Source organism: Suricata suricatta, chromosome 1 (genome assembly GCF_006229205.1).
Source record: "Suricata suricatta isolate VVHF042 chromosome 1, meerkat_22Aug2017_6uvM2_HiC, whole genome shotgun sequence".
NCBI classification, from domain to species: domain Eukaryota; kingdom Metazoa; phylum Chordata; class Mammalia; order Carnivora; family Herpestidae; genus Suricata; species Suricata suricatta.
Window position 1 is genome coordinate 120,284,270 of NC_043700.1, and position 16,908 is coordinate 120,301,177.

At 35.6% G+C, this 16,908-nt stretch overlaps 1 protein-coding gene across 1 annotated transcript in view; it reads right to left on the minus strand.

The window, feature by feature from the left end:
* The window catches only part of GRID2 (glutamate ionotropic receptor delta type subunit 2), a 1,401,829-nt gene that overhangs the window by 109,971 nt on the left and 1,274,950 nt on the right, over nt 1–16,908 (minus strand). The window contains exon 14 of the mRNA XM_029943131.1: nt 1,724–1,890. Within this exon, the coding sequence (XP_029798991.1) occupies nt 1,724–1,890 (167 nt within the window). The remainder of the gene's footprint in view (nt 1–1,723; nt 1,891–16,908) is intronic.

A 16,908-nucleotide genomic window follows, 5' to 3' on the forward strand; every position in this document is an offset into this window, starting at 1 on the left:
TATATATATATATATATATATATATATATATATATATATATATAAATGTCAACACACAGTTCTAGAAATGTCTCTGTTGTTCATTGTTTCCTGTGCACGGGCCATGAATCTCCAACTTGACTGTAAGTAGACAGGTAAGTGCTTTATGGCATAGCTGATTTTCCAGTTTCTTCCGCTTAGAATCTATTCATCAATAAATGTGTTTTGATTGATTAATCATTATTTATACCTTAGTACTTTACTTCCTAATTTATGCTTATTTCATTTTTGTCACTTTTAGATCTGTAAGGCACCACTGGCAGACTGTATTATTGGTCATAATTATTGACTCCCCCCTCCCCTTTATGTGAAGTACAGTTCCCCACCCCATCGATTCTGGGCTTGGCCATAAGACTGTCTTTTGTGAGTGGTTTGGGGCAGATGTGACATGTGCCCCATCCATGCAAAAAGCCCAAACCTCACTGCAGGTTTCTGGCAGCCCCTTCTGCAACTTCTCATTGCCGTGAAAACAGCTTGTCCCACACAGGGCCACTTCTCCAGACTGGCTCTGGAGCGAGAAGCTGACTTGCAGCCTGCTGCAGACCTTCGCCCAATCACAGCCCTGTGTTTCGTGAATGCAAAAAAGTCACTGATACTCTGGGGCTTGTTTCTTACACAGGATATCTGATTAACACAAGACCTTGGAGTTTGTTAAACTTCCTCTTTTGGAGATAAGGAGAGCAGCCTCAATTTTTTGTTAGCTAATGGGAGAGTTCAAGCATCAATTCTGGACTACTAACTTAATTTTGGTTTTGGTTTTCTTTTTTAGCAAAAAACTTTTGTTATCCTAAGATTTGGAGGAATGTAACTCAAATAGTTTGAAAGTTGGGGCCTTCCTACTCCCGGGGACTGCCCTCTTGGTCTGGCCTTAGTTTTTAGAAAATAGGTAGTGAAATATCTAGAAAACAAACAAAATGCAGTATCAGTGTCAAATGAAATATTCTTCTATCCAAAAGCTAATACGATCTCTTAGGCCCACGATGGTTTGGTAGTAGATAGAATGAAATGCAGTGATCTTTGGGAATGCTGCTCAGGCCCAGGTCTTTCATATATACTGTTAACCTAAAATACACATTTCAAATTTTTTTTTCTTAAAAAAACTTATAAAAGAACATTTCAATTTGAGGATGAATACAATAAACCATCTCCTTAATTCCATGACAAAGTCTCATCTACTCTGAAGCCAAGTGAGGGTCTCTGAAATTCTTATCCTTTTCTTTAGTGAAATTCAGATGGAAATATCCTATCATTATGTGCTTCAGTACATCAGAACTTTAACTTGGTCCTGAAGTTTACTTTATGCTTTAGTATTCTTAGGAATTAATTCATTTGCTATGACACTTAGTGCTTAAAAATTCAGAGACTAAACTGCTAATTAAGTTCTAAAGAAATTATTAATGTACTACTTTCTTTTGTATATCAATTTTTAAGGAGTAAAACCAGTCATATGCAGCAATAATTTTCCCCTTTTATGGGAAAAATAATACATCAGTACATGCTTTAGGAAATGAATGTCTGATTTAACAACATTTATATTCACCCTTTATTATTGTTGTTTATGATGCTTTTCCAAAAAAAGAAAACAAAGTGTAATAAAACTAAATGGGTAACCAAGTAGATTTTCTTTTTCTATTTTTTTTTTTTTTTTTGGTCTCTCCTTATTTGGACCACACACAAATCTTACCTTTGTGAAAAAACATCCCTGTAAGGACTGCCATGTTGCAATGCAATTCCATATCCGCGATCAGCAACGGTGTTTCCGATGGTGTAAAATGAACAATCTGGGTCATTGATAGCCACATATTCCAATACAGCTGCATCCCACACAAAAGCATAATTTCCATATTTCACCTGTGAAAATATGGAGAACAACAGAAGAAAATGGGATTTAAGTTTGGAATTCTAAGGTATACAGATAGGGTAAAAAATATTACATTTGTGCGTATTTAATTGTGTAAGACCCGATAGGACCTATATTTCTAAATACCTATTCTGAATGAGAATTTGGCTTCTGGCTAATTTAAAGCTCTGTTCTCTTGGAAACATGATAAAGTTAGAATGTTAACTATGTTTCCAGGCAACATAGCTTATAGTAAAATGACCCTTGAGTAGTAAATGTCACCTGGACTGGGAGAAGAGAACAATAACGATATGAAAAGAAGCCATGTCTTTGAGCTTCTCTGAGTGTCGTAATTCTTATAATTGGACCTGTCTCTTTGGGGACCTGCAAATTACACTTTTGAAGTTGTGACAAGAGATATTGGTTCCTTTAGGTCTTCATGCTTCTAAGCCAGGTAAGCTTTTGTACTCACTCAATATAGGATCATCTCCTTGCATGTGACCTTTATTCTAAATGAATGCTGCAAGTCCAACGGTCACAGAAGAAAAATAATTAACACTACTCTGATGGCAAGACATATTTCCTATATTATGTTATTCTAAGTTAATCTGTTGCCAAGTGTGGTCTATGGCAATTTGGCAGCTGGACTTAGGTGAAAACCTTTTGTTGGGCATTGCAATGAGAAAAAAAAAATTCTACAGTCTTCACTATCATCATTTAGTGAGCATAACTTTATCCTGGGTTGTTTGCAATACCTTTTAGTGATTATCTGTTATTTATAAGTGTGATGTTTCCCTTAAATTACAAATTTATCAAAAATAAAAAGCAATCTTAATAAAATTAATTTAAAAAGTATGTATAAATACAGATTTTAATTAAATCACAAAATAAACAGAACTAACAATTGAATCAAATATTCAGCTAGGTTGTTTGTTTATCTAGAGAGTAATTTCTTGGTAAATATGATTAGGGAAAAAGAAAACTTTCACATATAAATACAGATAGAGGAAATGGTATCAGTACCATGAAGGAATAGAAGGTATTCTCATAGAAACCACAGTTTGGCAGCCATCCATGAACAAAGTACCTTTCTGGGAGCTTTGGGATCCTGGTTGTGCAATTGTGGCAGAATCTAAACTATGGCTTTCAGGAGACAGGGTTGTTCTCAGTGATTGGCTAACCAACTGTTGTCCTGTCTGCATTCCTAAAAGCAGTCTGTCTCCTTGAGGACTTGACTCCAATACTACAAAGCAGGAGATACAGATACCCATTCTCACCACTTCTATTCAACAAAGTACTTTGAAGTCCTAGGCAAAGAAATTATACAGGAAAAAGAAATAAAAATATCCAAATCAGGAAGGAAGAAGTCAAATTATCTCTGTTTGCAGATGATAAGATCATATATGTAGAAAATCTTAAAGACTAAACCAAAAGCTGTTAGAACTAATAAAGCAATACAGTAAGGCGGCAGAATGCAAAATCAGCACACAAATATCAGTGGCATTTCTATACACAAACAATGAATTCTCTAAAAAGTAAATTAAGAAACAATGACATTTATAATAGCAATGAGAAGAAAAAAAATACTTAGGAAGAAATGTAACCAAAGAAGTGAAATATTTATATACTAAAAATTACAAAACAATGAGGAAGGAAATTAAAGAAGACATAGGTAAATGGGAAGAAATCTTATGTTCATGCATGAGAAGAGTTAATATTGTTAAAATGCCCGTATTACCCATAGTGATTTTCAGATTTAATGCAATCCCTATGAAAATTCCAATTACATTCTTTATATAAATAGAGAAAACAATCTTAAAGCTTACTTTAACACAAAAACCCCAGATAAGTAAAGCAATATTGAGCAAGAAGAACATAGCTGGAGGCATCATGCTTTCTGATTTCAAAATATGTTACAAAGCTACAGTAATAAAAAAAAATGGTACTGCATGAAAACAAAAAAATAGATTAATGGAACAGAACAGAAATATCAGAAATAAACCTATGTATTTACAGTCCACTGATTGTCTATAAGAGTTCAAGAACATCCAATGAGGACAGGATAGTCTGTTCAATAACTGGTGATAGAAAAATTGGGTGGTTGCATGTAGAAGAATGAAATTAGACCTCTAGCTCACACCATACACAAAAATCAACTCAAAATGGATTAAAACCTTAAATGTAAGACCTAAAATTAAAACTCTTAGAAGGAAACATAAGAAGAAAATGTTTTAACAGTAAATTGGGCACTAATTTTTGGATATGAGACAACCAAAAACCAGGCAACAAATGGAAAATTACATGAATGAGATTGCATCAAATTAGAAATCTTCCATATAGAAAATGAATTAATCAACTGGGTGACAGAAGAAAGCTATAGAATGGAACAAAATATTTGCAAACCAGATATCTTATAAGGGGTTCATATCCAAAATATATAAGAAACTCCTACAACTCAGTGGCAAAAAGATAACCTGATTAAAAGACGGTAAAAGAACATTTCTCAAAAGAAGACATATGAAGGGCCAAAAGATATATGGAAAGGTGCTCAACATCATTGGTCTTCAGGGAAATGCAGATAAAAGCCACAGTGAGATACCATCTCTAGCCTGTTAGAATGCCTATTATCAAAAAGACATAAGATAACAAGTGTTGGTGAGGATGTGAACAAAGAGAATTCTTGTATACTGTTGGTGGGAATGTGAATTAGTACAACTATTATAGAGATTTCCCCCCAAATTAAAAGTAGAACTATAATGTGATCCAACAATCTCAATTCTGGGTATATGTCCAAAGGAAATGAAACCAGTATCTCAGAGAGATATTTATACTCCGATGTTCACTGCAATATTATGCACAATAGCCAAGAGAGAACAAGAACATAAATGTCTGCTGACAGAGAAATGGACAAAGAAATATACAATAAAGTATTATTCATCTTCACAAAAGAATACTGACATATGCAACAACATGGATGGGCCCAGAGGACATTATGGCATGTGAAATTAGTCAGACATAGAAAGAAAAATACTCCATGAACTCATATTTATGTAGAATCTAAAATAGTTGAACTTACAGAAGCACAGAGTAGAATGGTGACTGCCAGAGGTCGGGGAAGGGGGATATGAACAGATGTTGGCAAAAGGACACAAATTCCAGCTATGCAAGATTAGTAAGTTCTGGAGGTTTGATGTACAGCATGGTAACTATAGTACAGAATCTGGTGAGTGCATGGTGAATATAGTTTATTGTGTACTTGAAATTTGCTAAAAGGGTAAATCTTAACTATTCCTGTGACAAGAAAAAATAAAAGCAATGATGTGAGGTGATGGCTATGTTATAGCTTTATTGTGGTGATCACGTCACTATATATATATACATATATATATATGTATATATATATGTATATATATATATAGACCTCAAATTTATATTGCAACTTTGTGGTCAACTATACCTCAATAAAGTCAAAAATACAGATAGTTAAAAACTGGAGATGAAATAAATTATTCATAGGGAGTAAAAAATAGTATGTAATTTTCTATAGAAATAAAATTGAAATATTGATAACTTTGCTAAGTTCATGGGAAAAGAGAAATTATCAAATTTTCTCAAGCAGTAGTAACTTTCCTAGCACAGAGAAAGAGCTAAATAAAGTTGATACTAAAATATGAGAAACAGCCATAGATTTGAGTGTTTTTTCCCCCTAAAATATCAGCAAAATGATTTAATGGTATAATAAAAGAATAATGTAGTATTATTAAACAGGAAAAAGTAACACTGATTCAGTATTAGGAAGGTTACTAGGATAATCTGTCTTACAAATGAGACTTTATCAAATTTCTAAATAATCTTTAAAAAACACCAAAAAGACATCTGACAAAATTGAAAACCATTATCATCTATCTACCTACATTTCTACCTATCTAATAAAGTCAGAACAAAAAGATTCTTGTTTAACAAAGCATAGAGTAACTACCTCAAATGAGCAGTAATGAATGCTTACTATTATCCCCCAAACTTAACACGATTGTTAATATTATAGCCTATGAAATAAGGAAGGAAACAAAAATCTGATTTTAAGGTATCACAAAATATATCATTATTTGATGACAAAGATATGAATCACATTAAAAAATCTAGAAAAATAAAGATCTCAACAAAGAGATTGGTTATAAATAAATATATACAAATCAATTGCTTTTCTATTAATATACCAATAAGAGAGAAGACATTATTATAGTAAAAATACCCTTTTACATTAATATAAATGACTGGAATAAATTTAACAACAAATGAAAAGGCACTATACAAAGAAAACTTCAACACTTGATTGAAATAGACTTGAACTTGTTTCTAGATAAGATGTAACATATTCCAAAAAGAATAGATGTATAATTGCAAAATAAAGGACAAGCTTCCTCAGGATTTTTGATATTTAATGCAATCTAAATAAAATGCCAAAAGAATGTTTTAGGACTTATTAAAATTCATGCATATTTAATTGGAAGAAGTCAGATGAGAAAAACAAAGAAATTCATTAAATTTTTTAAATGTTTATTCTTTTTTGAGAGAGACAGCATGAGAGGGAGAGGGGCAGAGAGAGAGAGAGACAGAGACAGAGACAGAGACAGAGACAGAGACAGAGAGACAGAAGTAGGCTCCAGGCTCTGACCTGTCAGCACAGAGCCTGGACACAGGGCTTGAAACTCATGAATTGTGAGATAATGACCTGAGCTGAAGTCAGACACTTAATCGACTGATCCACCTAGGCGCCCTGCAAAGAAAATTTGAAAATAAAAAATGAGGGCCTCCTTGGTTAAGCATCGGGCTTCGGCTCAGGTCATGATCTCACAGTTTGTGAGACTCAGCCTTGTGTTGGGATCTGCACTGATGGCGTGGAGCTTGCTTGGGATTCTGTTTCCCTCTCTGCCTCTTCCCTGTCTTCTGTCTCTCTCTTCTTTCTCTCTCAAAATAAATAAACTTAAAAAGAATGATTGGAGACTTAGAATACCAAGTGGTAAAACATGTAACTAAACTTAAAAATAAAATAGCACTGGATTTGTTTGACAATAGAAAATCAGTGGAATAGACCAAAAAAAAAACCCCACAAAACTGATAAGAGAATTTAAATATTACATATGGACTGTATTACAAAGGCCATCATTCAAATCAGTGTGAAATATGAAATATTTTTAAAATGGGAGTGAAACAGGTGATTATTTCAAAAAAGGTCAATATTAGAGTATTATGTAACACCAAAATCAAAATAAATTCCTACAGTATAACAAACTAATTATAATGAAAAAAGAATTTAGGTTTAAAAAAAGCCCACAAACATGTAAGAATGTATTTTTTTCTGATATTGGGAAAAGAGTGAAATATGTAAACATAAAAGGAAGAAAATATAAGTAAGTATTTGATATCTTTAATTATTGTCTTTTAAATATATTTGCTTAGACCAGGTTAACATTAGATATTTAATAAAATGTTTTTCATGACATATGGTCTAAAACCTATAGACCCATATACTGCGCTAAGTGAATACTTACCATCTTTTGTTGGGGGTGAACCCCAACAGAGATAAAAATTCTTTCTTTAAAAAAATTATTCAACACAGTAATTCAATTCGGTTCAATTTAATTCAATCTTGACAGTTTAAATTTAAGTTAAAATTTTTTTTTTAATGTTTATTTTTGAGAGAGAGACAGAGCGCAAGTGGGGCAGGGGCAGAGAGACAGAGGGAGACACAGAATCCAAACCAGGCCCAGGCTCCGAGCTGTCAGCAGAGCCCAATGCGGGGCTAGAACTCACGAACTGTGGGATTATGACCTGAGCTGAAGTTGGACACTTAACTGACTGAGCCACCCAGACACCCCAAATACATTTTTAAAAATAAAAAATGGGTATTATAATTAGGAAGAGTTTCCTATACATGAGGCTTGATGTACTTATAAAAACTAACAGATTCTTGGAGTGTTGGTATGGGAAAAGGGAAAATACTTGCTTAGATTTCTTCTACACTGATTATTCATATCTGCAGGCTTATACCATATATACTCAGAGGCAGGGTTATATTCATATCACATAGCCCTTTCTTCCCTTTTCTGATCTTTTGCACTAATTAATGTAGGGGTGGAAAAATAATTTTCCCTCTACTCTTTGGAGCTCTTAGGTAAGACTCCTGTAATAAAAGACAGATGAACAAGAGAACAAAAAGAAGTTTATCAACATGTCATACCTCATGTATACGTGGGAGATACCCTGGGAAAAATGAATATCTCAAAGAGGTGATTTCAGAAGTCAGGATTAAAAGCCATCTAAACTGGAAAGGAGAGGGGGGAAGTAGGCATTTTATGGGAGAGTAAATCATATTTATGAAAGATGCATGGTCTTTGGTAGAATAGATGAGAAGTGTGATCTTTTGTGACAAAGTTTGTCTAGAAGTGGTGTTCATTTAGGTTTCTTCTCCTGTGATGAGAGTCATTTCCTGTTGATGAAACTCCCAGGGAGGGGATTTATGACACTTGAGTTCCTTTCTGAGGGTTTATCTTTAGGTAAATAAGGGTGTTTAGAGAAAGACTCTCCCTGCATTTGCTGTTGTTTTTCACATGCTTACAAAATCATCAATATACTAAGGTAGCATATTTTGGGGTGGCATCTTCTGTTACAGTTAATTGTTGACTTTCATATCTACTTTTAGCTTCCTGGGTCTAAATCTACAAAGTAACCGAGATAGCAGTGACCCTGAAACCTCCTTTAACAAGCTACTTTGATTTCTGCTATTCTCTTCTTTCAAACAGCCACTCTGGTCTCCTGGATTCTGTTGTACTTCTTTATAACCCTCAAGGGACCCCCCCAGTTGGGGACATATTGCTTTGCTATTAGAAAAATGTTCTAGCATTGCTGCTACTGCTTTGTGAACTGTAAAGTTCTAATTAAATATATATCAACATTATCATTGCCATTATATACGTGTTTCTAATAATTCTATGTTACAAAGCATCTGGATTCATTTTTAAAAGAGAACCATTAAAATAGTATGACTATAGCCTGCAGCAATACCAATGAAATGTTGCATAGTAACCTAAATTATTTCAGTTTTTAAAAATATCCCTTCCGGAGGACGGGGGAGCCAGCCCACGTACCCCCAGCCGAACGGTCCCTGAGTAGGTGGTTGGTGTCGGCGAACTATCTATAGGAAAGAAAGAAGACAGACAATGTGAATGGTGGTAAAGCCACATTTACTAAGAAAGTCAGTGTCTTTTATGCCATAGGGGTTTACACGTTTTTTTTTTTTCTCTTTAATGATTACAAAGCTTATGGTCCTTGAGAGAGTAAAAACATGCTCTGGGAAGGATCATTTTTTTTATCACAAAAGAAAGAACAGCCGTTAGAACAGAAGTAAAACAACAGGAATGAGGGAGTCTGTCTCTCAAAGAATCTTCTTTTCTTCAAGGTCCTTTAGCAGTTATGTCTGGGCAAGATGCTTATCATTCAAGGGGTTAATTTTAGACAGAGGATTGTGTTTGCCCCAACAGCAGGCAATGAGCTGGGAACAGAAATAAAGTAAGGGAAAGCTGGTGACACTAACTGACCCAAGTTGATTCAAAACTTAAAGCTATATGCCTTCATTGCTTTTGCAAAACAATGAGAAAAATCCCAATTTTTTTCTCCTGCGCCCCGGAGGCATAGCATCCATGGTCGCTTATGTAGATTCTCCTGTGTCTCGGAGGCCTGGCCATCAAAGGTCGCTCTGCTGGAGGCTTTTTGGCCGGCTGGGCCCCAACAATCCCTTACTTTTCTTTCTTTCTCTTTCTTTTATCTTTCTCTCTCTCTCTCTTTCTTTCTTTCTTTCATCTACTAAAACATACAATCATTGTCTTTTGGATGGTTTTTCACCATTAGGTTAAAACCATCTAGAAAATATGTATCAACAAAACCTAAGTCACTTTTCTTTCCTTTTTTTTTTTTTTAATATTTATTTTTGAGAGAGAGAGACAGAGCATGAGCAGAGGAGGGGCAGAGATAGGGAGACACAGAATCCAAAGCAGGCTCCAGGCTCTGAGCTCTCAGCACAGAGCCCAATATGGGGCTCAAACTCACAGACTGTGAGATCATGACCTGAGCTGAAGTCAAACATTTAACCAACTGAGCCACCCAGGCGCCCCCTAAAGTCACTTTTCAACAGAATAACGATTGAAGGTTTGGAATTTTTTAATCCATCTGACCAGATGATAGATAGATATTACTTAATTTTTCAACTAATCTTTGCTTTTGAAGTCATGTTTGGATAAGGAGCTACATTGTGGGCCATTGACTTATTTACTCATGGATTCCATGCCAAGTGAGTGCTTCATACCATTTTAAACAGAGGGCAAAAGTGCAGCCAGAAGCTTTATGGCATCATATTCCAGGCTCCATTTATGCGAGAGGGAAAAGAATCCAAAATGGCATCTACCTCCAATATTGTCAATCTCTGGTCCCTAAAATAGAGATACCAGAATGCTGTGGGGATTCGTGGATGCTAATGCTCAACACCTGTGTCCTTATAGTGGCACTAAGATGTCAACAGCCTTGATGGATTTCTCACTGCTGAGATAACACAAGGCTTTATTTCATTTCCATAGTGTGCTTAAAGTAATATTTCTTTGAATTCCACTTTACTCACAATCATTATGCATTAACTTGAAGATCTTGAAGGGATATTTAAGGAATAAAAAGGTAAGACTTGGGCTCTTGCCTTCAAGCTGCTTACAACTCAGAAGTGGAGATAAATCAGGTTCTACTTGCTATAACACGAAGCATATGATGGTACGTACCATAAACAAAGCTTAAAATGTTAAAGTGGTTTAAAGAAAGGGAAACTGATTTTCCTTGGGGGAATCAGCACAGCTTGCTTAAATATTCTGGTAACTGAATTTGTTGTACAAGAAAACCCTAAATATTTAAGTTCCTTTGTTTAGTGCCTGATTAAACAAAGATACTCTTTGGAAACCATTTTTTGTTCACGCACAGTCTTTGAACATTCTTGTTTTCTGCAATTTTCCATCCATCAGGTGAAGAACTATCAATACTCAATGTTATTTTATCAAATATTTGCATTTCTTGCCAAGTAAAGTGAAGGATGGGAAAATGTATTTCTAAAACCTGCACCTGGGTTCCTCATCACATTTTGGATTGTGGCATAGTTCTGTTCTTCTGTAAAATACTCTTGTCCTGAATGCCCCAGATCTGAGACCTCCATCATGACCTAATGCTAAAAGCACTTTTCTTTTCAATTCATTAGGCAGCTATTTCTTACAATAATAGCAGAAGCTCACACAACAAACAAATAGACTTTCACTACCAGTTATCCCACTGACTTTGGTTTTAATTGGGAAGCCAAATTCATTCTCACTCAAATCTTTAACTCAGAAAATTTCTTAAAAGCTCACTTCAAAATCTAAAGCTACTGACATACATCAATGATAGTCTTTATTTTTAAACTAAAAACATCAATGGGGCAATTATGGAAAGATGATATTTAAACCAAAGAGTAAGATGAGAGATCCCTTCGCTGAAGGGATCTCTCTCCTCTGCCCTCCATTTCTTCCTCATGTTAATAGCTAACATTTATAAAGCATTTTTTCCATTCTTAAAAAATGCCTTTTACACATAAGATTATTTGTTCTTTACAACACTGTGAAGCAGCTGCTTTTCGATGTCTAACTCAGATGTGGTAATGGAACTTAGTCTAAGTGTTATCAATGATTAGATTTGAAACGAGCTCAAGATCATTTTTTCCACTACATTAAAGATCAGTTTCTAGGAGATACTTGCTATAGGAATTCAAAAATATGTGAGATATGGTAGCTTTTGCCTTGAGGGCAAAGCCTACTTAGTTTGGAAAATAATATTTATATAAATGAAAATAATGCACCATAGTATAAAGAAAGAGCCAAGAAAGAATGCAACTCCTTTAATGTTGTCTGATCAGACTATTAAGATAAATAAAAGTTAAGGTTTTAAAAAACAGGTTGCTTATTACTCACCCAATAAAAAGAATGAAATCTTGCCATTTGCAAGAATGTAACTTCTTTAATGCTATGTGATCACACTGTTAAGATAAATAAAAGTTAAGCTCTTAAAAAACAGGTTGCTTATTACTCACCCATAAAAAAGAATGAAATCTTACCCTTTGCAGTGATAAGGATGGAGCAAGAGAGTATTATGCTAAGTGAAATTAGTCAGTCAGAGAAAGACAAATACCATATGATTTCATTCACATCTGGAATTTAAGAAACAAAACAGATGAACACGGGGAATAGAAAAAAAAGGTAAAGCAGACTTTTAAAAAATATTTACTTATTTTTGAGTGACAGAATAAGTGGGAGAGGGGCAGAGAGAGAGGGAGATGGAGAATCCCAAGCAGGCTCTTTGCTGTCAGGGAAGAGCCTGATGTGGGGCTCATGAGGGGCTTGAACATCGAACTGTGAGGTCATGACCTGAGCCCAAATCAAGAGCTGCATGCTTAATCGACTGAACTACTCAGGTGCTCAAAAGGACTCTTGACCATAAAGAACAAATTGAGGGTTGCTGGAGGGAAGTGGGTGGGGAGATGTATTAAATGGGTGATGGGGATTAAGGAGGGCACTTGTGATGAGCCACTGGGTCTTGTATGTAAATGATGAATCATGAAATCCTACACCTGAAACTAATATAACAATACTATATGTTACCTAACTGGGATTTAATAAAAACGTGGAAGAAAAAAAATAAAACTTTTCAACTAAAGAATTATTGGGATGAATGAATATCTGATTTATATGATTTTAGACCCTGAAGCCTGTTGATTCTGTAGCTATTGCTATCTAAGTATTTCAGATTTTCAGGATTAAAACCAAAGCAGAGCTTTTTAAAATTAAAATAAAGGCTGCAGGATGGAAATTTATTGTTCTTGCTCACAAAATAAAAACCAAAAGGCCTGGGAACAACGTGGGGGAAATAAATTCTAGCTTTGCACACCAAGCTGCTAACTTCTTTACAATTTAAACTAATGGTCAGTAGGGGATAAAGTGATTGTGAATTACAGGCGCAAAGAGTTATGATTAACCCAGAATCGATCCGTGGTGGTCCTTATAATTCATTGCCCACATAAGTCCTTACGATGGGATAGCTTTAATATTTATGACATACAGTTCTAGGTGGTGGCCGCTCCCACTTTGAACAAATTAATAATTTAGCATCATTCATCATTTCGTCTGAATTTATCTAGCAAAATAAATCATGGCCAAGTCCATATTTTAGTACTTAAGACTGACTTTTAAAATATATATGGCTTTGTTTACTGCTGCCTTAATTGTTGGTCTACTATATTTTACCTTTTATTATTTTAAATTTGAATTTGTGCTCCAAGATAGTCATCACAGGACATAGATTTTCACAAGGAAGATATGAATGTGTTTAAAATAAATATCAGCTTTTTAGAAAATATCTTTTTTTTAACCTAGAAAAGAAGCAGTATATTTACCTATAAATTTTATCTTTGGCTCTCTTTTTTGAGGCCATTGGAATATTAATTTTTTCAAGTTTATTAAAGCATTCTGGGAATGTGAAAAACTAAGCACATCTAACTTCTCCACTTCTCCATCTAACTTTCTCTTCAAACAAATGGCTGGCCACTAGGGTCCAGAAGACAGAAAGCTAATAAGTCCTGGAGTTCTGGATAAGTCTGTGGGGGGTGGGGGGTACTGATAAAACTCTCTTTCAGGCGGAGTGAGACCCAAGAAAATGAGCAGAACCTCCAAGGAAGGCAATGAAGAAACTAAGTTCGGGGGAATGCTTTTTTCACACTTTGGATTTCAAATCTCTCTCCCCTCTTTCCTTAGATATTTGTCCCCATGAATATGTCTCTTCTGCTGCCTTTACTTAAAACAATTTTTAAATGTTTATTTATTTTTGAGAGAGATACCAAGACAGAGCATGAGTAGGGGAGGAGCCGAGAGAGAAGGAGACACAGAATCCAAAGCAGGCTCAAGGCTCTGAGCTGTCAGCACAGAGCCTAACATGGGGCTCAAACTCACAAACTGTGAGATCATGATCTGAGCCGAAGTCAGACACTCAACTGGCTGAGGCACCCAGGCACCCCTGTTCTGCTTCCTTTAAATTGGCCAAAAAGGAGCTGGATAGGTGGGCACAGATCTGCCTTTATGGAGACTGGGACAGAGCAGAAGACTGGAGAGCCCCAGCTTCTTCCAGGTTCCTCAGGAGGGAGACTTGTAAACCACTTCCTTCTTTACTACTCCCCAGTATTAAAGAAGGAAGAGAGGGAACATTTCAACTTCTGTAGCAAGACTGACAATCCCTAGGATAATCCAATAGTTAGATTCAAGTCCCCATAAAAAGACAAAGAAAAAGGACAACCCATAGAGTAAGTGCCACAGTTAGAGAAAAGAAGATGAATCAGAAAAAGTACAACACATTCTGGGAAAATAACACTGTGGTACTAGTAAGATTCCAATTTTAAGAGAAAAATAAGCAGAGTATTTAACCAGAGTCAATTGTGATCTACATGGCTATAAACTAACAAACAAACCTCAATTTCTCAACTAAAAAATTGAACAGATGAAATGAAGGAGAAATGCTCATAGGTCCCACAGGCTCACATGGAAGGACTAGGATGACAGTTGGCCTGGGATGCCCCATTTGGAGCACTGGAAGGTCTACATCAAGGGGAACTTCCTGAGGCGGGAGCAGGAAGTCCAGGATTTCGGTGATGGTACAGAAAGTTGTTGGTGGTGAGGTACAAAATCGATACCACAGCTTAAAAGATAGGGGCTGAAAGTGATGAGTTTTGTAGCAGATGGATATGACATGGTTATCTGCCTCCTGCAGTCACTGTCATATTCTTCCCCCTGACTGCTAGTGTTGGCAACTGTGACTTGCCATTCATGATAATCTATCATCCATTGTTGTATCCTTGCAAGCGGGGAGATGTAAGTGTGCAACTTAAGTGCACTGTAATCATGATTGTTAACAGCCCTTTGCCTGGGGATTGATTGTTGTTCTTGGCATCAAGATGATGATCATGGAATTTCTAACACTGTGAAAACATTGTGAAAAACATTGTGATCATTTTTTCTAAGAGTTCAGATGATGAAAATGAGAACGGTTATTCTACTAACACCAGCATGACCCAGACATCCATGAGAAAGAAAGCTGAATGACTGTGTTAGTTTATTATGGATGGAAGGACACAAATATGTGGATCAGTGAGGTAACTAATCAAACCACATTACTGCATAATATGCAGAAAAGATTGGGAACTGAGTATGGTAGAAAAGGAAATGAGAAAGCATATAACAGAGACTGAATCTTCCAAGTTGGGGATGAGACAGGCAATCCTTACAAACCTTACAAACCTATAGAAAGTTTTTGTGTGTGCCAAAAGCCACCAATGCTCAGTTGAGGACAGCAACTGCTAAATTAGTTTGGGCATAGCACAAGAACAAACACACACTATTGGATTGTTCCCCTCATAACTCTCTGAAATGGGGTAAAGCTAGATTTCCTGATTCTGAGGTTGCAAATAAAATGTGCTATGGTAAACAAAAGGAGGAAAGTCTCAGATCAGCTGAGACTTTGTGGTATAGAACTGACTCTTTTGGACTTTACCTGAATGATCGATATGTTTTCTACAGTAAACTTAGGGCTCCTAGTGGCAATAATAAAAATGGTCACCCTACCTCTTAGGTATTTTGATTTTAAAAGTGTAGTGTCAAATCATTTTCTTAATTTCTATGAATATTTTAATAAAACTGCAGAGGCACCTGGGTGGCTCGTCGGTTAAGCATCCAACTTCGACTCAGGTCATGATCTCATGGTTTGTGGGTTGAAGCCCCATGTTGAGCACTGTGCTGACAGTTCAGAGCTTGGAGCCGGCTTCAGGTACTGTGTCTACCACTCTTTCTGCCCCTCCCCTGCTCACACTCTGACTCTCTGTCACTCTCTCTCTCTCTCGAAAATAAAACATTTAAAAAATTGTAAAAATTAAAAAATAAAAATAAAACTGCATAAAAATAAAAACGGTTGACGGATAATTTGTCCAAATACAAAGACTTTCAATGTAAATTTCATCAGGGGCTTCTGGGTGGCTCAGGTCATAACCTCACATGATCTTAACCAACTTAACCAGGACTCTGGTTAGAGGCCCATGTCAGGCTGTGTGGAACCGCTCAGGACCTGGAGCCTGCTTTGGATTCTGTGTCTCCTTCTCTCTGACCTTCCCCTGCTCACACGCTGTGTGTCTCTCTCAAAAATAAATAAACATTAAAAACATTTTTTAAAAAATGTAAATATCAAAGAAAGTGAAAAGATCTTATCTGCAAAATATTCCATATACTTTGCATATAACATCGCAAAAAGGGGACATGCTTTGCTTACCTGTGATAGCGAAGCTTTTATTACATAAAATTTTGAGCACCTTCCCATTTTGTCCAAATGTGAGAAGCACTTATGAGAATTTACTTAATAGAAATGGAAGGAGATGGCCTTAGACATATGCCTATAAGATGGTTATTATTTTTTCAAATATTAGACGGCCATAAAGCCACATATTCTAAGTGTGAAAAAAGAAGAATGTTCTCTACTTTGGAAATATATTGAGGATAACAATGAAGAAAATGATTACAGGAAAAGAAAAATTTCTATGTTGCATTTTCCAAAACTGTTTGATGATAATTTGAAGAAACCATAGTGTGCTTAGAAAATGATGAACTGACTGCACTGGAGTTGTTCAATTTTATGTGTGGATGACAAAAACTCACAAAGGAAAAATGATACATTTTTTGAAATAAGACTACTTTAGAATAATAATAATAATAATAAGAAGAAGAAGAATGTGGTCACCAGAAAACAGAAAAGGCAGCTAAGTTAGACAAGACACTCTCAATCCAGCATTGAATTTACATGTTCAAATTACCACTATGCTTTAAAATTAATTTGCTAAGAAACAGGACTCAAACTTAGGATAAGCTAACAAATGATTA